Source organism: Haliotis cracherodii, unplaced genomic scaffold, assembly GCF_022045235.1.
Source record: "Haliotis cracherodii isolate W230 unplaced genomic scaffold, xgHalCrac1.p SCAF_7, whole genome shotgun sequence".
In the NCBI taxonomy this organism is placed as follows: domain Eukaryota; kingdom Metazoa; phylum Mollusca; class Gastropoda; order Lepetellida; family Haliotidae; genus Haliotis; species Haliotis cracherodii.
In genome coordinates this window covers 33765383-33791240 of record NW_027266330.1, presented here as the reverse complement: position 1 = coordinate 33791240, position 25858 = coordinate 33765383, and the positions used below count along the sequence as shown (strand labels likewise).

At 44.2% G+C, this 25858-nt stretch overlaps 1 protein-coding gene across 1 annotated transcript; it reads left to right on the top strand.

Moving 5' to 3' along the window:
- LOC139448032 (polypeptide N-acetylgalactosaminyltransferase 5-like) lies at positions 1-20086 on the top strand. Its single transcript, XM_071229534.1, has 11 exons — positions 1-616; positions 2870-3014; positions 4152-4318; positions 4556-4720; positions 6715-6928; positions 8512-8629; positions 10816-11001; positions 12149-12277; positions 14376-14468; positions 16770-16889; positions 19921-20086. The coding sequence occupies exons 1-11, from the start codon at positions 1-3 to the stop codon at positions 20059-20061; spliced, it is 2094 nt and encodes a 697-aa protein (XP_071085635.1). The 3' UTR covers positions 20062-20086.
- The last annotated feature ends 5772 nt before the right edge of the window (positions 20087-25858 follow it).

Genomic DNA, 25858 nt, shown 5'->3' with positions numbered 1-25858 from the left:
ATGAAGCGTCAATTGCGAGCCTCACCCAAGACAGTATTCATCTGTTTCCTGCTGGTGTCTTTATATGCAGCAGGGACGTTTCTGAAAAACGCCCTTTTAACATTTCATGATGAAATATTTTATAGAGGTGGCGTGAAAAGGAGGTATGACAATGATGATGCACTACATCACATTGGTGATATTCAACAGACGGATGTACAGACATATATACACACGGCTGCGATAGACAGACAGAAGGATGTACACACAGCAGTCAGACACAGTCAGAAGGATGTGCACACAGCATTAAAAGACATAAGGAAGGATGTGCACAAAACAGTAAGCGAAAGCCAGAAGGATGTGCACACAACAGTAAGCGAAAGCCAGAAGGATGTGCACACAGCAATCAGAGACAGCCAGAAGGATGTGCACACAGCAGTCAGAGACAGCCAGAAGGATGTGAACAGAGCAGTAAGGGGCATAAGGAAGGATGTGCACTCGGGCACCGCCGCAGAGCAACGTGTCCAACAGACACAGAACACACAGAGTGTGGAGTATTACGTGGAGGAATATGGAGGAAAGGACAGTAATGTGACATATCCTCCGTTTGTGGAGCACAGTCCGGAGAATGGTCCAGGTAAGACAAAGGACGTAAGTTGATCTGCAAATATTCGTGAGTGAGTATGGTTTTGCGCCGTTTATAGCAATATTCCAGTAATATCACGGTGGGGGACACAAGAAATATATGAAAACCTGCAAATAATAAAATGAATGTAAATATAAACATCAACGAATAATCTGGCTCATCAGCTGGTCCAGGTAAGGCACGTGACGGTTTCCATGTGTTCAGTCGACCCGGGAAGATTCCGGGGTAGAATACGTTGTTTAGCAACCCATGCTTGCCGCAAAAGGTGACTCTGCTCGTCGTAAAAGGCGACTAACGGGATTGGGTGGTCAGGCTCGCTCACTTGGTTGATGCATGTCATCGATCCCAATTGCGTGGATCGATGCTCATGATATTAATAACTGGATTGTCTGGTCCAGACTCGATTATTTACAGACTGTCATCATATAGCTGGAATATTGCTGAGTGCGGCGTTAAACAACAAACAAACAAACATGAGTTCAGTCCCGACATGGGTATAATGTTTGAAGCCCATTTTTGTAAACCCCGCCGTGATATTGCTGGAATATTGCTTAAGCGTAAAACCATACTCACTGAATCACTACTATATTTTAGTTTTTTTTCAATTCCCATGTTTATGTTGTTTGAGAGTGTCACAGTTGTCCTCGTTGCCCTTTTGTCAATGTAAACAATTACTACTGCTCTTCTCTTTGTTAGCAAGGGGGCACGGGTGGCCCAGTCGTCTAAGGCGCCGCGATTCACAGTGCAGAGTTGCGTCCCTTGGGCACGCCAGAAACCTATGATTGTGGGTTCGAATCCCGGTTTGCCCCGATTATGTTTCTAGGTTTGTCAGAACCATACCCGTGCTCGTGGGTTTCACCGAAGTGGTAAACGTCTGAGACCTGCATCACTTTGGGCTTTCCTCCCACATTAAGCTGTGATATAACTGGAATACTGTTAAACCAAACTCACTTACTCACCCTTTATTAGCCTAATGTTGATATGATGTACATACATCACTTTCATGTTATATCTGATGTGGGGCGATCGGGTTGCCTAGTGGTTAAAGCGTTCGCTCGTCACGCCGAAGACCCGGGTTCGATTCCCGACATTGGTACAATGTGTGAAGCCCATTTCTGGTGTCCCCCGCCGTGATATTGCTGGAATATTGCTAAAAGCGGCATAAAATCAAACTCACTCACACTCACACTCACACTCACACTCATCTGATGTAATAGCCTACATGTATATACATGTTCATTCATGTATAGATATCATCATAATCATATAGTATGTTTCAATTACTTAAAGTATTGGAAGCTGCACAATATCCTTGCTCGTAGACCAAAGACAAAAATACCTGAGTATCAGCTTTTAAATATCGTTACATTTGGATATTAAATTGAATCCTCGGATCATGCTTTGACTTTCGTTCGGTGTGAAGAGTTGCGTCCCTTGGTCACGCCAAAATGACCGTTGGGCCGAATCCCGGTTCGCCCCGAATCCCGGTTCGCCCCGATTATGTTTCTAGGGTTGTCAGCACTATACCCGTGTTCGTGGTTTTACCAGATTGGGAAACGTCTGAGACCTGCATCATAATAATCACTTACTGCTTTCCTTCAACAGTAAGCTGACAGTTATATAACAGGAATACTGTTCAAACTGGCGTCAAACTGATGATTTATTTCTCCCCGATTGCTTTCGGTTATTGTCAAGTCCGTCCTTAACTATCAGGCTATCAATCTCTGTGTCTCGTTGTTCTGGTTGTTTTTTGTTGAATTGCCGAATCGCAAAGAACAATTGTTAATAGTGCCAACACTGATTACTATTTGCATTTATTTTTTCGGTAATTTTTATGAAGGAACCTTTTTCAATATATAGTGCGGACCCGTGAAGATCCGGGGTAGAATAGGTCTTCAGCTACCCATGCTTGTCGTAAAAGGCGACTTTGCTTGTCGTAAGAGGCGACTAACGGGATCGGGTGGTAAGACTCGCTGACTTGTTTGAAGCATGTCATCGATCCCAATTGCGTGGATCGATGCTCATGGTGTCAATCACTGGATTGTCTGGTCCAGACTCGATTATTTACAGACCGCCGTCATGTAGCTGGAATATTGCTGATTTTACGGCAAGCATGGGTTGCTGAAGACCTTTTCTACCACGGATCTTCACGGGCCACAAAATGTGCGTTAGCAATTTCAGTTGATGTGGGATAATGCAAGGTTACATATACCTACAGTTACATTCTGCGGCATTGGTTGGTAGGTGAGTGGGGTGTTGAGTACCGCTACTCACCCAAGAAGGATGAGATCTTGCAGTGGACAGAAGGACGGAGAAGGAACAGATTCAACCAGATGGTGAGCGACCGAATCTCCGTGCATCGGCGTCTGCCAGACAGTAGGCTGGATGAGTATGTATGAGGCGTGTCACGTGTAATTACATAACAGCCGCATTATATATTTCATACTGGAACAACCCATGCTCGTGGGTTTCACCGAAGTGGTAAACGCCTGAGACCTGCATCACTTCGGGTTTTCCTCAAACATTAAGCTGACACGCCGCGATATAACTGGAATACTGTTAAAAGCGGCGTTAAACCCAACTTACTCACTCATACTGGAACATTTAGGATAGAAAATTCTATATCTCATCGTGATACAGATATGATTCAAGCACGGATAGTGGGTATTCCAAACCGATCAGTGGGTATCCTAAACATAGCTAGTTGGTATTTGGACTTTCCTGTTGAGTATTCTTCATATTCTTGGATGTTCAATGATACCTGGTGCCATCACTGATTTTCAATGAACCATTCATGTTTACGCAGCTATCTTTAGAGCCGAATAGTTAATGCTGTTTGTTCTATTGCTTTGGTATTCTATTTGTGGGTATTGTAGACGTGTATTATGGGTACTGTAAACATGGTTAGTGGGCATCGTAGACATGTTTCGTGTGTACTCTAAACATGGGTAGTTAGCATTGTAGACATGTTTCGTGTGTACTTTCAACATGGGTAGAAAGCATTCTAGACGTATATTATGGGTACATTGAAGACGTGTTGTGTGTGTACATAAACATGGTTAGTTAGTATTCTACACATGGTTAGTGGGCATTGTAGATGTGTTTCGAGTCTACTCTAAACATGGTTAGTGGGCATTGTAGACGTGGTTTTTTTTAACTTTAAACGTGGATACTGGGTATTCACGGTACTTTACACATGGATAGTGGGTATTGAAGATGTGTTTTACGTGTACTCTAAATATGGTTAGTGAATAGTGTAGATGTGTATTGTGTGTACTTTAAACACGGAGAGAGTATTCTAAACATGAGTGAATATCATAAATGTGTTTTGTGTACACTTTAAATATTTTAATGGGTATTCCCGACATGTATTATGGGTATTCTAAACATGGTTAGTGAGTATATAGACAAACATTCGGCCTGATGTTCATTGGTGCATGATTTTACCATCAGGGCTTGGATTGCCGTTAATCTGTGCATAATAACAAAAATATCTATTGTAAAAGTAATGCCATACATTTCACAGATGCAAGTCACGTGTGTATCCAGTCGATCTACCTCCAGCTAGTGTCATCATCTGCTTCCATAACGAGGCTTGGTCCACTCTCCTGAGATCTGTTCACAGCGTCCTTGACCGCTCTCCTTCACACCTTGTAAGGGAGATAATTCTGGTTGATGATGCATCAACTCAAGGTACTAGAGCATAAACTAAAACTGTTTATAGTTTGTTCTAGTTGTGGATAGATACATTTGTTGCTAAATTTCTCCCATGGTCAAACATATCGCAACAGATCACAGCAATGTCTTTGCACGAATTCCCTCAACACGTTCGGTTATGAAGCGTAAAAATACAAAGAAAACACAAAAACCCTTTAAAAGTGTTACTATTTAACGCTACCTGTATATATGTACGTTCATGTTGTCCTCCAGAGCATCTGATGAGCCCTTTGAAAAAGTACATGTCAAAACTTGGGAAGGTCAAAATTGTCAGACTGAGGAAACACCAGGGGTTAATCAGAGCGAGGCTGGCCGGATATGACGTTGCCACTAGTCCGATACTGGTGTTTCTTGACTCCCATATCGAATGCTACCCAGGTTGGTATTTTGCTATATTTCAATGTGGTTTAGCACTAAGAAGCATCTATTCTGCATAATATGTTTATTCAGAAATGACAGTCGTCTAAATGACAGTCGGTGGCCCGGTCGTCTAAGGCGCCTCGATTCGCTGTGCAGAGTTGCGTCCCTTGGGCACGCCAGAAACCTATGATTGTGGGTTCGAATCCCGGTTCGCCCCAATTATGTTTCTAGGTTTGTCAGCACCATACCTGTGCTCGTGGGTTTCACCGAAGTGGTAAACGTCTGAGACCTGCGTCACTTCGGGCTTTCCTCCCACATTAAGCTGACACGCCGTGATATAACTGGAATACTGTTAAAAGCGGCGTTAAACACAACTCACTCACTCTTTATCAATGCATTATATATTATTCATACTAAACAATAACTATCATGATACTAGCTATATAACAAACACGGCATTGAGACCAAGCATCATGGTTGTTGCCAAACGGAACCAGAATGGTGTCGACGTAAAGAACACAGGGAACGCGACACCAGGATGGCGGCCATTAGAATACAAAATGCGCCTGTGGAATTCGCAATAACGTCGATACATGTCCCAATACGGCTATACATGTCCCTTTACGAGCCACTTGTATTGTACATGAAACACTCAGTATCGCTTAACGTCGGCTGTTTCCAAGCCATGAATACAAGCTGTTCATTGTGTGTGCTTTAAACCTCCTCAGCAGTCGGCGTCAGTCACATTGATCAAACGATCAATGTCTTACGGTTAGTCCATGTATACAACCGCCTCCGTTGTCTAGAGGTAGATCGAGAGCGTCCGCCCGGAGAGCGGAAGGTCCGGGGTTCGATACCCGGCCGCGTCATACCAAAAGATGTTAAAAGAATGTACTTGTTGTTACCCTGTCTGGCGCTCGGCATAAAGGGGCTAAAACAAGGACTGGTCGGCTCGGAGTCAGTATACTGCAGCTGTAACTGAGTGGGGTATTCATCTTAAACTGCGGCAGTGAGCTACCACTATAAATCGGCATTAGTCCGGACTAGTACAAGCACACACACGCACGCACACGCACGCACACGCAAGCACATACACACACACACACACTATATATATATATATATAAGTGCAATAATCTTGGACATGACATTAAACCCTATTTCAGCTCACCTCACCTCACCTCATCATGTATGACAAGAGTTGGGTTTACGCCACATTGAACAGCAGTCTAGGCGTGTCAGGTTTATGTGGGGGATACCTAGTATGGTGACCTACCTTTGGCTATTGGTGATCTATAGCCCATTTTTATTGTGTATTGTTATGAATTGTTACAAATTTTATTCTGTTATGCTAGTTTTACAATCTACATCTGTGATAATCTAGTGTTTTTACTGTCCTTTGTCGACAGATTTTAATGTCTATATTTATGTATTATTACTGTCCAACTTGATTTAGTCACGATATGGCTGAAATATTGCCGATGTGACTATAAATCTTAACTCACTCACTCACTCACTTATGTGGGGGAAAGCCGAAACTAATGCAGGACCATGAGTGTAGATATGGTACAAAAAAACAAACAAAAGAGAAGAGAGTACATTGTACACTATCAAATCGCTATATTTATGAGTATATCGTTACACCTTGATCGTGAGAGAAGGTAAGGCTCATAACACAAGATTTTACGAAGGGACTATTATTGCAGTGAGTGAGTGACTGAGTATGGTTTTAAGCCGCTTTTAGCAATGTTCCAGCAATATCACGGCGGGGGACACCAGAAATATACACATTGTACCCATGTCGGGAATCGAACCCGGGTCTTCGGCGTGTCGAGCGAACGCTTTAACCACTAGGCTACCCGACCGCCCCGACTATTATTGTACACAGATGCACGACCAGATGTATGGACAGGTCATATACATAGAAATCAAAACTAACAGACTAACTCCATATCAATGCTTTTCTTAAAATACATTTGAAGTACTTAAGTCATTTGCGCACTATTTCGTAGGTTGGTTGGAACCACTACTAGATCGCATTCAGAGGAATCCAAAGACTGTACCGATCCCAATGATTGACGTGATCCATTCAGAATATTTCGGAACAGGTATTCTAAATACAACCAAGCGTTTAGGGGTGTTTAGATGGAAGCAGTTAAAATTCCACTGGGAGCATGTCAGCAAAGACAGAAGAAATACCTTGAAAACACCCACTGAACCTATCAGGTAACACTATACATTGCTCAAGCATATTATATACTGAACAACAAACGTTCCTGTGACATTGTTTTGTTGAAGAGACTCCTGAACAAGTGGAGCAATACGAGGCCAGGTGTTGTCGTGTTGAAAGTTAATACCTGGGCCATGACGACGCAAAAACGGTAGAACAACAGTGGGCCGACGATCTCGTCGCGGTAGCGCTGTCCATTGAGATTTCCCTCTACCACTATCAAATGGGTCCTCTGTCTTGCTGTAATCCCACCCCATACCATTACGCTGCCGCCCCCGAACCGATCTTCTTCCATGACACAATGATTGACGTAACGTTCACCTCGACCTCGGTACACTCGAATCCGCCCATCGCTGTAGCTGAGGTGAAAACGAGACTCGTCAGTGAATAGAACTTGTCCCCACTGCATGGCTGTCCAGCGTAAACGCTGTCTGCACCACTGTAGACGTGCTTGACGGTGTTTTCCTGTCAAAATGGGACGTCTGGTTGGTCTTCTGGCGACAATTCCTGAACATCTGAGGCGACGACGTACGGTTTGTGAAGATATTCGTCGAAGGCCAGGGATGCTTCATGCAGTCACTGTTGCTGGCTGGAATCGATCTCGTAGTTGTGTTGTTCGAATCCAGTTGTGTCGATTACTGGTTACGCGTGGCCTACCACTCCGAGGATGGTCTCTGACTGCATTCGTCTGTTTCGTCTGTTAAATTGTCTTGCAAGATCACGTTGACGCGATCTTGCTTCACCCATACCAATGGCAGACGCTCATTTTCAGACAGGCCTTGCATTTCGTAATGTTGGATAATTGCGTAATTTGGTTGTTTTTCTGAGTGGTTGTTGTCAGCACGATGCTAAACAATGCACATGGAATCCCGTTAACGCATATGTTTTTATACCCATTCTTGGGTCGTGAAATGCATGAGGCTTGCATAAAAGTCAACTTTTGCGATGAATGCATGCTTTTCTGTAGCAGTTGCGTTTTTGTGACTTGATTCCATACATGTACCACAATATTGACAACCAAACTTTAGTTGTTTAAAATAGTGGTGTCACAGGATCTTTTGTTGTTGAGTATATATTGAACCGCAAAAGAAACGTCACCATGGATAGATACGTAGTATATAAAAAAAACTATTTGTCCAAACACTGTAAACATACTTTGAGAATTATTAAAAAGATGAAACTTGGCAAAATAGTTGAATCGGTAATATATTGATTGCATTAATAGATGAATCAGTAATATATTGATTGTATTAAAAGTTGAATCGGTAATATATTTATTGCATTTATAGTTGAACCGGTAATATATTGATTGCATTAATAGTTGAATCGGTAATATATTGATAGCATTAATTGTTGAATCGGTAATATATATATAGTATTAATAGTTGAATCGGTAATACTAGTATATTGATTGCATCAATAGTTGTATCGGTAATATATAAATTGCATTTATAGTTGAATCCGTATTACATTGACTAGCGACTACTTTAATAATATATAGTTAATTTTACGTGGGTGTAATAATATATGTGTTACTTCATTGATTTTCACACTCACTCACTCACTCATTGATTTTCAGATCCCCCACAATGATTGGCGGGTTGTTTGCTATAGACAAACAGTGGTTCACAACTCTGGGAACGTATGACCCGGGACTCTTGTACTGGGGTGGAGAAAACATGGAACTCTCTTTCAAAGTAGGATTCACATTATGAGTGTGTCTCGTACCATGTTCGTTTATTGTAGAAAATGACTTGAATGACCGATGATGTTCGTGAGATGTTCGGTCAATGGCATGCAGTGACGGGTACACCTAGACCACTACAATTTATCTCACCTTATAATTACATTATAGTACTGGATTCTGATTGGTTGGGAGCGGGCAAATATTTTCCATATAGCCCGCTCATGTAGCCCTCTGAGAAATCAATCGGAACATACCTTAGGTACCTTGCTTATCCCGCACAAGCATCATTGAACTGAAATGAACAATGGTTATTTGAATGCATTTGGTAAAGGGAAGTGACTCGGTTCGTTTCCGTTGTCTGAAAGCTGTCAAAATGTCTGCCTACTTCAGTATCCATCGTTTTGTTTTTTACTCCAGACAAGTGTAACGAGTCTCAGTGAAACTTCGGACATAAAAATAATGGAATACTGAAAGGCTGATTTAAAGCCCACTTACTCATCATAGATAGTGTGTTGATCGTTATGTGAAGGACCGTGTTCTATTCCCCACATTAACTAATGACTGCACACATTGTATTGTGTATCCTGTTGTGATTAAATTTAAAGTTTACTTCAGTGCTGAAAAACCTTACTCACTTAAGTATGACCTAAACAAACGTGCAGTATTGTGTGACAAAACGAAAATGGAAATGTACATGAACAAGAAATATTTATCATCCAAAACTGGCTCCAACAGGAGATATCGCTTGGGTGAGATCAAGAGATCCCCCCGAAAATCGACATATCTATCTCCACCAGACTAAATAAAGAAACTGATCCAAATACCGCTAAATCCATCACACTAGCATACATTCAAGAAAAATGGCCAAATTGGTGTCACATTTACACAGACGGGTCCTTTGACCCGGGCTCAAAACGCACAGGATTCGGCATCCATATCAACAAAACCCAAAAAGAAACACAATCATATAGGCTCCCAAATAATCAATCAATTTTCACAGCCGAATTGATGGGGATAGTAACAGCCCTGCACAGCGATCAAATAAATAGACACCAAAAAAACTCATTAAGTAGGCTCCTGGCCATAAAAAACAAAAACACAAAAAAGCGCCCAAACCTAATACAACAGATAATTAAAAGCGCCAACAATCTACGTAAACTAGGTAAAGACATAGAAATAGTTTGGATCCCTGCCCACGTTGGAGTGTTTGGCAACGAAGACGCAGACAAAGCAGCCAAATCTGCACTAAAATTAGAAGAAGTAAGCATCAACCTACCAATATTAAAAAAAAACAAATTAAAAGTATCACAAAGGAAAATATTTTCCAAAAGTGGCAAAATAACTATCAGAAATCTGATTGGAAACTAAAACACCTGCTACAAAAGCCACTCAAAAAAACAAAATCCATCATAAAACCCAAAAAATTGACAGAGTAATAACTAAACTACAAACAGGCCAAACTAAGTTAAACTCCCACCTGCACCAAATTAAAAAAACACCAAACCGGTAAATGCCCCCACAGCAACTTAAAAGAAACGCCTGAACACGTAATATTCTATTGCACACATTACCAGCAACACAGAACGACACTCCAATCCACACTAAATTGCAACAATCAAATGACACTAGCAACTGTACTGAACCCCCTAAATGACTTACAAACCTTCAAAGCATATATCTAATCAAAACAGGCCTACTTGTCCGCATTTAAAAATAAAAGTACAACAAACAAGCTGCCAATCAACCCTAAAATTCTAAACCTATAAAAACACACACACTCCTTTTAGTCCCCCCCCCCCCCCCTCCCCCATCTCCCTTCACCTTTTATGGATTATTTCACCTAGGTTGCCTCATCTTTTCGGACATACCCTCTTCGACCAAACACCAAATGGCCTGGCGGGCCCGTGCGCGAAATACGCATATGTCGGAAAGCGCACCTTAAATTCCTAATTTGAGTAATATAAGTAGGCACTATCCATCACTTGCTTGAAAAAAGGTGTTAGGATCTACACCGAAACGTCGCACTAATTGTAGTAAAGAAGTTGTTAAAGCATAGAACTTGTCTTTCTTCGTTACTTTATAATTGAGATATTAAGAGCTATTCGTTTCTAATGACTGCTAGTTGAACATGTTAGTAGGAGGAATATACTTCTGAATAGTAATGTACACAGTGAAAAATTCGTACTGTATTTTCAGATATGGATGTGTAACGGAACTCTGGAGGTTTTACCGTGTTCCCACGTCGCTCATGTATTCCGCAAAGTTAATCCAATAAAGTGGCACAGGGGTGGGAAGCCCTCCTTGACCAACTCCATACGGGTTGCCGAAGTCTGGCTCGACGAGTACAAACACTATTTCTACGAGGCTAACAGATTGTCGCCGGTAAATACTACACTGCTCGGACAGGGTCGGTCGGGTAGCCTAGTGGTTAAAGCGTTCGTTCGTCACGCCGAAGACCCGGGTTCGATTCCCGACATGGGTACAATGTGTACAACATTTCTGGCGTCCCCCGCTGTGATATTGCTGGAATATTGCTAAAAGCGGCTTAAAGCCATACCCACTCACTCACTCGTCGGACCTTTATGAAGGGCATCTCAGACTCACCCCTGGTGATCCGTGTTAGAATAAGTCCTCATCTACCTATGCTGATCGTAAGAGGTGACTATTGATCGGGTGGTCAGGTACGGTTGATTACATGTCATCGTACCCCGATGGAGTGGATCGTTGCTCATACTATCAATCATTGACTTTCCTGGCCTGGACACGATTATTTCCAAGCCGGACATGTACAGCTGGAATACTGCACACAAAATCAGACACAACTTTTCCAACACAAATCCAACAGTGGAAAGCAATTGCCATAAGACCTTCAGCTGACACTTGTAGCCGAAACGTCTTATAATATGATCGGTCCTGTGTGGTTCTTTGTCGAGCCGTCATATATTGCTGAGTGCGGCGTAAAACAACAATCAACTTTGTCGTTTGATTTGCCCTTACAAATAGTACCCATTACTTTTTAAGGTAATGTTTTCTAAAATCTATAAATGTTTGTGAATACGATTATTTCAGCTTGTATCAATGATGAATGAACAGTTCGATCTATTTGCGGTAACCCTGTTTCATTGTAAAGAAAATTATGATTTGATGTCATTCATTACATCATAATTAAGAACATTTATTTTAGGCTGGCTGCGGGAAACGTTCTAGTGTTCACATTTCACGAATGTTTACAGTTTTCTTGATATGAACATAAGAAACATATGAAATAATATACTCTAAAAGCCTGGCACATCCTATAAAGCATATTTCGACATGTTTCATTAATTTTGTTCCTCAATCAGAAGGCACTGGTAGTTCGGATACCAGAAAGGTTGCTAGGTTCTTTCGACACATTTTATTGGTGAGATCTTGAAAATGATAGGTTCCATGTATTCAGCAACATGATTGTGTTCTTAATAAAATCATATTGTAGCTTGGATCTTATAAAGAGAACTATAAATCAGATTAATGAATTCAGATATTCTTACAGGGCATTGACTATGGTGATGTGACGGACCGGAGGAAACTGCGGGACAGTCTTCATTGTCATGACTTCCGCTGGTATATAGAAAATGTCTACCCGGAGTGTCCTATCGCCAAGGTTTTGAATACGGGAGAGGTGGGACTGTTTCTATACAATGCTATGTTTCATTTCATTCAGCGATTTTAACCTTGTTGCTGGCGATCTATAGCCCCATTTTTATATTGTGTAGTCCCCCAATAATCAGATATTGTCAATGTTCTACAACTAGTTTTAAGGCAATCTGTGATATACTGCTAGTTATTCTACTGTCCTTCGTCGACAGTTTTTTTATAATAAATATTGCATAACTTGTTCAAGTCACATTATGGCTGAAATATTGCCGACGTGACTTTAAATTGAATCCACTAACTCATTCACTCAGTTCATTAAGCAGCGTAAAGTCGACATGAAATGTGAACCGTCAACATGGTACTTGTGAATATATTCCTCTATTTCTAAGACAAGTTATAACGGAACGGAGTTTGCAAAATATGAAATGCTTTAAAAGATGTTTTGGCAATACTTTTTTTACTGACGATTTATTAAAAAGATACATGACAGCAGTTATATCCATTCAACACTTCGACAAGATTCCTGACAATATCATGAATGCTTCCTTAAATGGAGTGAACCCCATTCTGGTGTCCCCCGCCGTGATATTGCTGGAATATTGCTAAAAGCGGCGAAAAACCATACTCACTCACCCACTCCTCATATGGAACGACGAAAGGGCCTACAAGGAACCCAAATACAGCGGCATGACGAATCTGCCACAATACAATATTGTACAATGTAATTCAAAATGTCATAAAGACGTTTCATGTTTCTGATGGTTTATTCTCATTGGCGTATTAATAATAACATTTATCAGAGGTGAGGTGAAAAGGAGTTTAACGCCGTTTTCAAGAATTCTGTCGTCGTGTTCAAACAGATTCGCAACCTGCATGCACGTGTGAGAGAGCGTGCGTGCGTGCGTGTGTGTGTGTGTGTGTGTGTGACTGCTTGTACTAGCCCGGTATAGCGTAGGTGATTATAGTGCTAGTGCTAGCCCACTAAGATATCCTGCTTAAGTATAACATGAATACCCCACTCAGACACACTACGCTGACCCCGAGCAGACCAGTCCTTGTTTTCTCTCCTTTAGCCTGAGCGCCAGGCAGGGTAACAACTAGGGCTGGGAAGAGTCCGCATTTACTACCCGGCTATCCGACCCCCTATTACCCGACCCTACCCGGGTACCCACTGCAGGTCTCAAGAGTTGGGAACAAAATGTCGGATTGGGAATTGTTTTAACGCAGCCCTGGCCAAAACTATCTAGATACATGTATCAAACGATGAGATCATGCGACACAGAAGTTGACTGAAGCGTTATCTTTACTCAATCACATGCAAGTCAAAAGGAATGTGTGTATCGTTAGAAAAGGACCCATGAAGATTCCGAGGTAGAATTGGTTTTCAGCAACCCATGTTTGCCGTAAAAGGTGACTATGCTTGTCGTAAAAGGCGACTAACGGGATCGGGCGGTCGGGCTCGCTGACTTGGTTGATGCATGTCATCGATCCCAATTGCGTGGATCGATGCTCATGATATTAATCACTGGATTGTCTGGTCCAGACTCGATTATTTACAGTCCGCCGTCATGTAGCTGGAATATTGCTGAGTGCGGCGTTAAACAACAAACCAACGTTAGAAATTATATACGAACATTAGCGACACGGAGAGTAACCACTGGGCCTTTGTGTGTTTTTGTCATTAAACAATATATCACATGCCTGAACACGGGTCCGGGTAGTCCTGGGGGTACCCGGGTCCTTCTCAGGACCCACCCGACCCGAGTGCCCGAGTTACCCGCCCCAGCCCTAGTGACAACAGTACCATCTTGTAACGTCTTTTGGCATGATCGAACCACCTACCTACGTATAGTTTGTACTTCATCAGACTACCACGCCATGATATGGTTGTACTATTATTCAAAGCGGTGTTGAACAAAACTGACTGTCTGTCGAGGGGCGGTCGGGTAGCCTAGTGGTTAAAGCGTTAGCTCGTCACGCCGAAGACCCGGGTTCGATTCCCGACATGGGTACAATGTGTGAAGCCCATTTCTGGTGTCCCCCGCCGTGATATTGATGGAATATTGCTAAAAGCGGCGTAAAACCATACTCACTCACTCGCTGTTTGTCGTCGTGTTCTACAGATTCGAAGCGTTTCCAGACCAACTCACTGCCTAGCTGGGGACAACAAGAAACCAACTATTCTCCGCCCTTGTCAACAAACAGATGATAACCAGGTACGTCAACTACAACATGCATTGTTGGTTTCTTCATTTGAGTGTCATCCTGATACAACTTTTCTCATTTTGCCGATCTACTTCCCTAACAACAACATAGCAACTACATGTATTTCAGAAAATAGACATCGGGAATGCACTGCTACGTTTGTTTCTTATTATTCGCAGTGTGTTTACATGTATTCATACTTATCTAACGCTTGCATGATCATGCACTTTAAGGCAAGTAGGCACAGCGTTGCGTTCAAGATTTAGGTGAGTGTTGAGAACTGCGCGTTCTGAATAAAGGACATCACCGCTGTCACAATATCTTATTTTTTACATTGTTTTTGTGTCATGAAAAGCATATTGTTTTATTATGATCATCATCATCATCATTAGTATGATTATTTCTATATTATGTGCGTTTTTTATATGTTTGGTTTGTTTATTGTTTAACGTCGCGCTCAGCAATATTCCAGCCATATGACGGCGGTGCCCACACCGTCTATTGGTCATCAATCCGGAGTAACGTTAAACTCTCTAGTCTTGTTAGCCTGGCAAAAACAAATCTATAACAGAACCAGAACATGCAGTCCTTTTGGGTTCACCGGCTTACCTGCCTGTCCAATGGCACCAAGGAAAATGTTGCCTTGTCAACCACTTTCCTATTCTTTTACAACGTAATTGGCTGGCCATGTCTGTTAGGACTGAAGGAAGTACAGTTACACTGTGATACTTGTCTTGCAATGTATGTCCTCTTGAGAACCCTGTGAGGTAGAATAGGTCCCCGGAAACCTATGATGGTCCTGAGTACTGGATCGAGTACTCACACTCGGTGACGTATACGATTGTGTTTCACCTTACCCGACGGCGCGGACGTGGCTCATAATATCGATCACTAGATTTTCCTCAGTTATTTTCAGGCCTCAACTGTGACTGGATTATTGCTGAGTGCGGCGTTAAACAACCGTTAAACACTCCCCACCTAACATATGTGTTTGGTGTATGGTGGCATTTGTCCTCTGGGGACTATGTGTAGGAGAAACCATGTCTCCGAGGGATTACTAGAGATTGTAATTCCCCGACCGCGTCATACAAAAAGACGTTATAAGATGGTACTTGTTGTTACCCTGTCTGGCGCTCGGCATTAAGGGGCTAAAACAAGGACTGGTCGGCTCGGAGTCAGTATACTGTGTCTGAGTTGGGTATTCATCTTAAACTGCGGCATGGTATCTCAGTGAGCTAGCACTATAAATCGGCATCAGTCCGGACAAGCAGCCACACAAACACACACACGTACATGCACGTCGCTATATAAGTGCAATAATCTTGGACGCGACGTTAAACCCCATTTCACCTCACCTACTAGAGATTGTAAACTCTCACATGAGAGAACATCACCTTAGCGCTAAGATCGCTTTGTACAACGGCACCCACGGACCTTTTAATTTTAAACCGGATACGCAGCTGGGATTATGGATGCGTGAAAGACAAATACCGTATTCGACGTAATAAGCGCCCCGCTCTAATAAGCACTCACGGCGTTATTTGCTAATATATTGGCTAGTGAACAATCCCGATTAGCACCCCTTCCGATTGATCAATGTACACATGACTTATTTTTTTGTGTATAATACGCACTCATGTGTTATATGCGACCTTAATTATGGGAAATTAAATTCTGAATAAATATATCTGTCGTGTATAATACACACAGACTATTTTGTATCATTTCAGGCTGTCAGCATAAACCACGAAATTTATAATCTTTCAACTTTTTTTTTTCTAATAAGAGCCCCCTATTTCAAATTGAGAGAGCGCCCTGGGCGCTTATTACGTCGAATACGGTAACTCACTTGGACACGTACTTCAGTATCGTCCATGAAGTGTCGTTTTTTAGCTTCTGGTTACAGTCCTTCAAAATTCAAAAATCATTGACGTTTATTCAACTACTGCTATACAAGAGGTCAATGCATCGTCACGACTCTTAGCCCATGAGGGGGGCACAGGTGGCCAAGTCGTCTAAGGCGCCGCGATTCGCTGTGCAGAGTTGCGTCCCTTGGGCACGCCAGAAACCTATGATTGTGGGTTCGAATCCCGGTTCGCCCCGATTATGTTTCTAGGTTTTTCAGCACCATACCCGTGCTCGTGGGTTTCAACGAAGTGGTAAACGTCTGAGACCTGCATCACTTCGGGCTTTCCTCCCACATTAAGCTGACACGCCGTGATATGACTGGAATACTGTTAAAAGCGGCGTTAAACCCAACTCACTCACTCACTCACTCACTTAGCCCATGAGACTCCTTCCCTATTTTCCAGTACTGGCAGCTGTTCCCGACTGGTGTATTGCTGGTATCAGCCTCTAGAAGGATGTGCGTGACAACACCTGGTCATAACGATTGCATCGCCAATGCTACAGACACCTGGACATATACGGAGGTACTGTGATATTGGACACACAGGCTGATTCAATAGCTTTGTGTCACTGAAAACCCTTCCCATACCCATCATAGATCTCCATTGCACGATTCTGATTATTTCAGAAGAATATGTCCATAAATCAGTACCCAACATTGATGACACCAGATGTTCGCGAACGCATGCAAAGACGGAGACATAAGGTACACGCCAACACAGGAATTAAGACGAAATTGTTATGGATGAGCAATTTCTTAATTACAATTGGGCGACGTTTCGGTGTAGATTCTAACACCGTTTTCAAGAATCATTTGCTTGATAACGGTGTTAGAATCTACACCGACACGTCGCCCAATTGTAATATAGAAGTTGCTCATCCATAACAGTTTTGTCTTAGTTACCATTCCAACTTCTAAATGCCGGTCGGGTAGCATAGTGGTTAAAGCGTTCGCTCGTCACGCCGAAGACTCTGGTTCGATTCCCGACATGGATACAATGTGTGAAGCCCATTTCTGGTGTCCCCAGCAGTGATATTGCTGGAATATTGCCAAACGCGGCGTAAAACATCACTCACTCACTCACTCACTCTAAATGCCATTCAAAGATATAACACAGGAATTCTCATGTGACAATCCTGATGGATCAAATTTGAAAATGCCCTCCACAAGTCTTTGAAAGCTTTATAAAGGATGTGCATGTTGCAAACCCAGATCAAACAATTGTTAGCAAAAGTCGTTTGACGCTCTTTGAAATCTTCGTAGAAAGAGCATACTCGAAAATTTGAAAACTAGACACCTGGAGTATTCCGTAGCGTACCGTCTTCCTATACATAAAATCCTTACCATGTCGGGGTGGTCGGTTAGCCTTGTGGTTAAAGCACTCCCTCGTCACGCCGACGACCCGGGCTCGATTCCCGGCATGGGTACAATGTGTGAAGCCCATTTCTGGTGTCCCCTGCCGTGACATTGCTGGAATATTGCTAAAAGCGGCGTAAAACCATACTCACTCACACCTTATCATGTCAGTTTCTTGATGTTTGATGGGTTAGGAGGCAGGGGTGGCCCACTCGCATTAGGCGCCGCGATTCGCTGTTGGCAGTTGCGTCCCTTGGGCGTGCCAGAAACCTATGATCAAGGGTTGGAATCCTGATTCGCCCCGATCATGCTTCTGGGTTTGTAAGCAACATACCCGTGTACGTTCGTTTCGATTCCTCGACTGGATACACGTCAGTAGTGTGTATTATTGTTCATTCTATCAGAACACTGAAGTATGATCCTTATTTGATTGGTCAATGTTACTGAATTTGAAGTAGTTAAATGAGCGATAACCACTTCTAACCGCATCACTCCAATAAATACCTGATCAAGAAAAACATATCTGTTTTAAGAAAAAAACATTGTATTAATGATTAAATGAAGATGAACCTATTCTGTTCTTAATTTTTAAGATGGTTCATTCTTGATGAAACACCACCATATGTTAAATTTAAATTGATCGGAGAAGGGGGGGGGGGGTGTTACGCCGCTTTTAGAAATATTTTAACATTAACACGACGGGGGACACGTTCACATTTAAAACAGAGAATAGGGTTATCTCCTCATTCACTGATATTAAGACATATTATAACCTGTGAACTGGAAAGGTCCAAAAGTAATGAAGTGTTGACATTTTTGACAATGCACACGATTTAATCTTAATTTAATGTTGATTTAGTGAGATTGGGTTCAACTTAATCTGATGCAGGTTTAGACATTTACCTTTGGTTTAATCCCACGAACAGGGGTATGGTGTAGAAATCCTAGAAACATAATTAGAGCGAATCTTTGATTCGAACCCATGAACATCGATTTCTGGCACGCCTAAGGGGCGCAACTCTGCACTGCGAATCGCCGCACCTTGGCCACCTCTATCTCTTCTCCTCTATTGAAACATCTGTGGGCACGGGTGGCCCAGTCGTCTAAAGCGCCGCGATTCGCTGTGCAGAGTTGCGTCCCTTGGACACGCCAGAAACCTATGATTGTGGGTTCGAATCCCGGTTCGCCCCAATTATGTTTCTAGGTTTGTCAGCACCATACCCGTGCTCGTGGGTTTCACCGAAGTGGTAAACGTCTGAGACCTGCATCACTTCGGGCTTTCCTCCCACATTAAGCTGACACGCCGCGATATAACTGGAATACTGTTAAAAGCGGCGTTAAACCCAACTCACTCACTCACTCACTTGATGAAACACCACCTAATGTTAAATTTATCGGACAAGTGAGTTGGGTGTTACCCCGCTTTTAGAAATATTTTAACATTTACACGACGGGGGACACGTTAACATTTAAAACAGTGAATAGGGTTATCTCCTCATTCATTGATATTAAGACATATTATAACCTGTGAACTGGAAAGGTCCAAAAGTAATGAATGTTGAGAGCTGGTAGTGTTGACATTTTTGACAATGAACACAATTTAATCTAAATCTAATGATGATTTAGTGAGATTGGGTTCAACTTAATCTGATGCAGGTTTAGACATTTACCTTTGGTTTAATCCCACGAACAGGGGTGTGGTGTAGACATCCTAGAAACATAATTAGAGCGAATCTTTGATTCGAACCCATGAACATCGATTTCTGGCACGCCTAAGGGGCGCAACTCTGCACTGCGAATCGCCGCACCTTGGCCACCTCTATCTCTTCTCCTCTATTGAAACATCTGGGGGCACAGGTGGCCCAGTCGTCTAAAGCGCCGCGATTCGCTGTGCACAGTTGCGTCCCTTGGGCATGCAAGAAACCTATGATTGTGGGTTCGAATCCCGGTTCGCCCCGATTATGTTTCTAGGTTTGTCAGCACCATACCCGTGCTCGTGGGTTTCACCGAAGTGGTAAACGTCTGAGACCTGCATCACTTCGGGCTTTCCTCCCACATTAAGCTGACACGCCGTGATATAACTGGAATACTGTTAAAAGCGGTGTTAAATCCAACTCACTCACTCACTATTGAAACATCTGTTCCAGAAGATTTTGTTGATGCTCTTTTTCATCTCTTTCTTCATCATCTACCTTCAGGCCAAGACCCTTTACCAGAAACCCACGGACAAGTGTTTAACAGTTGCTGAAAACTCAACGCTTGTGATGACGAGGTGTGATGGGGGAGCGAACCAGCGATGGAACTTTGCAAAATCTAAGTTTCAAATTCATCGTACTTAATTTATGTAAATATGCTAAAAATTGAGTCTGAATGTCTGTGTAATAAATGGTGTTTGTTTGTAATTTTACTGTTCTCAGAATTGTGGACCTTCACGGGTACTGAATCAACTCGCCAAGAGATAATAGAAATACTATTGAAAAAAATCAAAATTGGAAATAGTTTTGTGCTCGTGACTATCCCACAATATAATCACGGACTTTTCGGTCTTAAAAAAGGTCCGTTAAGTTATACGAACTATATGCGATGTTACCTTAACGAGCGCTCGGTATAAGGGGATAGAACAAGGACTGGTCGGCTCGGAGTCATTATACTGTGTTTGTGTGGGGTATCCACGTTAAAACTGCGACGTGGTATCTTAACGGACATAACAAAACCGGCATTGGACCGAGCTTGTACAAGCAGTCACCAATACACACGCTTGTATGAACGTCGCTGTATAAGTGCAATAATCTTGAACATGCAGTGAAAACCAATTTCACCTGCCCTCCACCCCTCACCTCACCTCACCTCACCTCACCTCACCTCACCTCACCTCACCTCACCACATCTCACCACACCTCACCTCACCACACCTCACCTCACCACACCACACCTCACCTCACCTCACCTCACCACACCACACCACACCTCACCTCACCTCACCTCACCACATCTCACCACACCTCTCCTCACCACACCTCGACTCACCACACTACACCTCACATCACCTCACCTCACCTCACCTCACCACATCTCACCACACCTCACCTCACCACACCACACCTCACCTCACCTCACCTCACCACACCTCACCACACCACACCTCACATCACCTCACCTCACCTCACCTCACCACACCTCACCTCACCTCACCACACCACACCTCACCTCACCTCACCTCACCTCATCACACCACACCACATCTCACCACACCTCACATCACCTCACCTCACCACACCACACCCCACCTCACCTCACCTCACCTCACCACATCTCACCACACTTCACCTCACCACACCACACCTCACCTCACCTCACCTCACCTCACCTCACCACACTTCACCTCACCACACCACACCACACCACACCACACCTCACCTCACCTCACCTCACCTCACCTCACCAAACTTCAACTCACCACACCACACCACACCACACCACACCTCATCTCACCTCACCACATCTCACCTCACCTCACCTCACCACATCTCACCACACCACACCTCACCACACCTCACCACACCTCACCTCACCTCACCACACCACACCACACCTCACCACACCACACCACACCTCACCTCACCACACTTCACCTCACCTCACCTCACCTCACCACACTTCACCTCACCACACCACACCACACCACACCACACCTCACCTCACCTCACCTCACCTCACCTCACCAAACTTCACCACACCACACCACACCACACCACACCACACCACACCACACCACACCACACCACACCTCACCTCACCTCACCTTACCTCACCTCACCACATCTCACCTCACCTCACCTCACCACATCTCACCACACCACACCACACCACACCACACCTCACCTCACCTCACCACCCCACACCACACCTCACCACACCACACCTCACCTCACCTCACCTCACCTCACCTCACCTCACCACATCTCACCACACCACACCACACCTCACCTCACCTCACCATATCTCACCACACTTCACCTCACCACACCACACCACACCACACCTCACCTCACCTCACCTCACCTCACCACACCACACCACATCTCACCACACCTCACATCACCTCACATCACCTCACCACACCACACCACACCACACCACACCTCACCTCACATCACCTCACCTCACCTCACCTCACCACATCTCACCACACTTCACCTCACCACACCACACCTCACCACATCTCACCTCACCTCACCACACCTCACCTCACCTCACCTCACCTCACCACATCTCACCACACTTCACCTCACCACACCACACCACACCACACCACACCACACCACACCACACCACACCACACCACACCTCACCTCACCTCACCTCACCTCACCACATCTCACCACACTTCACCACACCACACCTCACCTCACCACACCACACCTCACCACATCTCACCTCACCTCACCACACCTCACCTCACCTCACCTCACCACATCTCACCACACTTCACCTCATCACACCACACCTCACCTCACCACACCACACCACACCAAACCTAACCTAACCTCACCTCACCTCACCTCACCTCACCACATCTCACCTCACCTCACCACACCACCCCTCACCTCACCTCACCTCACCTCACCTCACCTCACCTCACCTCACCACACCAAACCTCACCTCACCTCACCACATCTCACCTCACCTCACCTCACCACACCTCACCACACCAAACCTCACCTCACCTCACCACACAACACCTCACCTCACCACACCAAACCTCACCTCACCTCACCACACAACACCTCACCTCACCACATCTCACCACACCACACCTCATCACACCACACCACACCACACCACACCACACCACACCTGGTAGACATATCGATTAATCCGTAGTTTGAGACGAGAGCTCTGCCGCGATCCAACATGTACTGTTTATCACCATTGTACACAAATGCAATCAATGTAATCGACTTGCTTGATTTCGATACACACCAACACAAAGACATTGTATCGACTGGTTTATCAACAGTCGGCTTATGGAATCTTTGATACACTAGAGAGAGCAAGTCAGTTGATAACATGTTTCTGACTGTCGTCCAATAAAGGTATGTGACAGTCCGTTGGCAACATGTGTGTGGCAGTCATTCTGATGATAACATGATAACGCCTGGTCATAAACTCTTGTCTCGGGACCGGGGTTTGGTCACTGCGACCTTGACCGTGGCGCGAAAACGACTTTCACCTTGACCACAGCGCGAACTTCAAACCAACATGGCGGAAGGAGGATCGGTAGCGCTGGGTTCGCTGCGTTGATAGACGCTATCCATGAGCCAAACCAGTTTCTGTTTGATTATTTATTAATGACACAATCTCGAAGAATACCGTCTTTATTATCAAGTGCCTGCCTTCTTGAAATGCAGCCTAATGAGCATCCTCATCATGAGGAGTATGCAGGAGTGACTGTCCCTTGATACTCGACTATCTCACTTCGGGTTGCACAGGACAGAATTACACAAACAAATCCGAGCATTGTCTCTACATTCTCTGGGGTAACACATGGACCTAGAGGGTCGACTTTGATCACGCTGTGGTACCTGGCGAATCAAAATTCCATGAAGACCATCAGTGTTGAATTTTGAGTAGCCACGAGCAGTGTCCACTCGGTCGAACACACGGTGAATACAGTGATTGTAAAAGATGGCAAAGAAAGACATAAAATGACCTGATGCCCATAGGATGGCTGGAGTTGGATCGTTGTGTGCTATATGATGTAGGGCCTAGATGGCAGACAACAGTCTCGCCCCCAGACCCTCGCCAAGACGACTTGTCTTCCTTCTCATTCTGGGCACGCCAGAAACGTATGATTGTGGATTCGAATCCCGGTTCGCTCCGATTATAGTTCTAGGTTTGTCAGCACCATACCCGTGCTCGTGGGTTTCACCGAAGTGGTAAACGTCTGAAACCTGCATTCACTTCGGGCTTTCCTCCCACATTATGCTGACACGCCGTGATATAACTGGAATATTGTTAAAAGCGGCGTTAAACCCAACTCACTCACTGACTCCTTCCTAATTCTTGAAAAAGTTAATATCCAGCTACACTCACCTTGTCTACATCTCTGAAAGACATCAGGGGTTGGCAATTACTTGTACTTGATGCCATATTCTTCCTCGAAAAGAGCTAGCGGCACAAGATGAAACGTCATCGACGCCATATTGTTTGGGCTGTCAACCGGGTCGTGACCCTGGTTGTGTGTTTTCATGACCGAGCGACCGGGCGGTCACATGACCGCAACGCGGAAACACTAAACCACGTTTCTGGTCATGATCATTTCTTCTGGTCAGACCCGCGAAAACGGCCCCCTGATAACGTGTGTGTGACAGCCTCGAAATAACGGGTATGCCGTCATCTGATGAGATGTTTGGAGTCGTGAACGCCTGTTGTCTTTGCATTAAAATATTCTTCCCCCCTGTTTTACCTCTTACCCCCAAGGCAATCTGTTTCAGTGGAAATTCGAGACTGGTTATTCTATTGTCATTGACTAAATTTTTAGTCTGCTGGTAAATTGTTTTTTGCATGACTTTGCTGAAAAAATAATGTATCTATGGTGGCCCATAAGGGACATGGAGTCTGCTTTTCAATATTTTGATGGTTCACAAATAAGACAAATCGTGTTAATTTGCAAAAGGTAACGATAAAAGTAAGTGTAATATCAAAATATGGAAAAAACAGACTCCATGTCCCTTATGGGCCACCGTATGTATCAGCTGATGATATAATAGTCACCTAACACCCTGAATTCACACGGTTTGGCTTTGTCATTATATTGTTATCTTTGTACATTCACTCCACCTTGTGTTGTGTAAACATATATAGCCATGTACTCTATGTACTTCCTCAGCATTCACCTGTTGAAGGAGCAAGACACAGAACAAAAGAAGTTGTTGTTAATAACAGTGTCCCGTATTGAATATTTTACAGTCTGGCTTTTACACAATGAAGGTATCATATCCATTCAATATCACAGAAGTAGCGTTTACGAGGAAATCCATTCAGGTTAATGACTTGAACACATGTTGTCCACGGCATCAATAACTGAGGGATCCAACTCATCACAACATGCTGCTTTTGCGTAACATAGCATTGCCATAGTCACCATACCGCCTTTATCATAATAATGACTCTCAGATAGCTGGCATTTCTCATGATGGCACGAGACAGCATCATCAAGTCATTAGTAACATTGCCGTTGATCACTCCATATTCCAACATTGCCGTCAACCACTCCATATTGCATCAACCCTACCATCGCTGACTCCATATTCTCAGTGACTGGGTGTAACGCCGCTTTGAACAGTATTCCTGTTATATCACGGCGTGTCAGCTTGATGTGGGAGGAAGATTTCTGCGTGAGTCACTCTTGGCATCCGGTATAAAGTATCTGGTTTCTGGCATCTGAATCTGGCTTCCAGCAAGTGGCATCCGAAATTCGGTAACAGACAAATGACGCCTGGCGTCAATACCATGCATGTCATCCGTCGTCTGGCATCCGGCATCCGGCACCCTGCATCACACATCCGGCGTCCGGACCCGGCATCCAAAATCCTGCATCCTATATCCAACATCCTGTAGCCCACATCCGGCGTCCGCCATCCAACATCTGGCATCCGGGACCCTGCATCCCATATCCGGCGTCCGGCATCCAACATCCGGCATCCTGCATCCTATATCCCACATCCGGCGTTCGGCATCCGACATCCGGCATCCTGCATCCTATATCCCATATCCGGCGTCCGGCATCCAACATCCGCCATCCTGCATCTTATATCCCACATCCGGCGTTCGGCATCCGACATCCGACATCCGGCATCCTGCATCCTATATCCCACATCCGGCGTCCGCCATCCAACATCTGCCATCCGGCACCCTGCATCCCATATCCGGCATCCGGCATCCTGTATACCACATCCTGTTTCCTGCATCTTATATCCCATACCCGGCGTCCGGCATCCCACATCCGGCATCCTGTAAACAACATCCTGTACATGCGTCCTATATCCCGCATCCGGCGTCCGGCATCCGGCATCCGACATCCGGCATTCTGTATCCCCATCCGGCGTCCGGCATCGGGCATCTTATATCCCG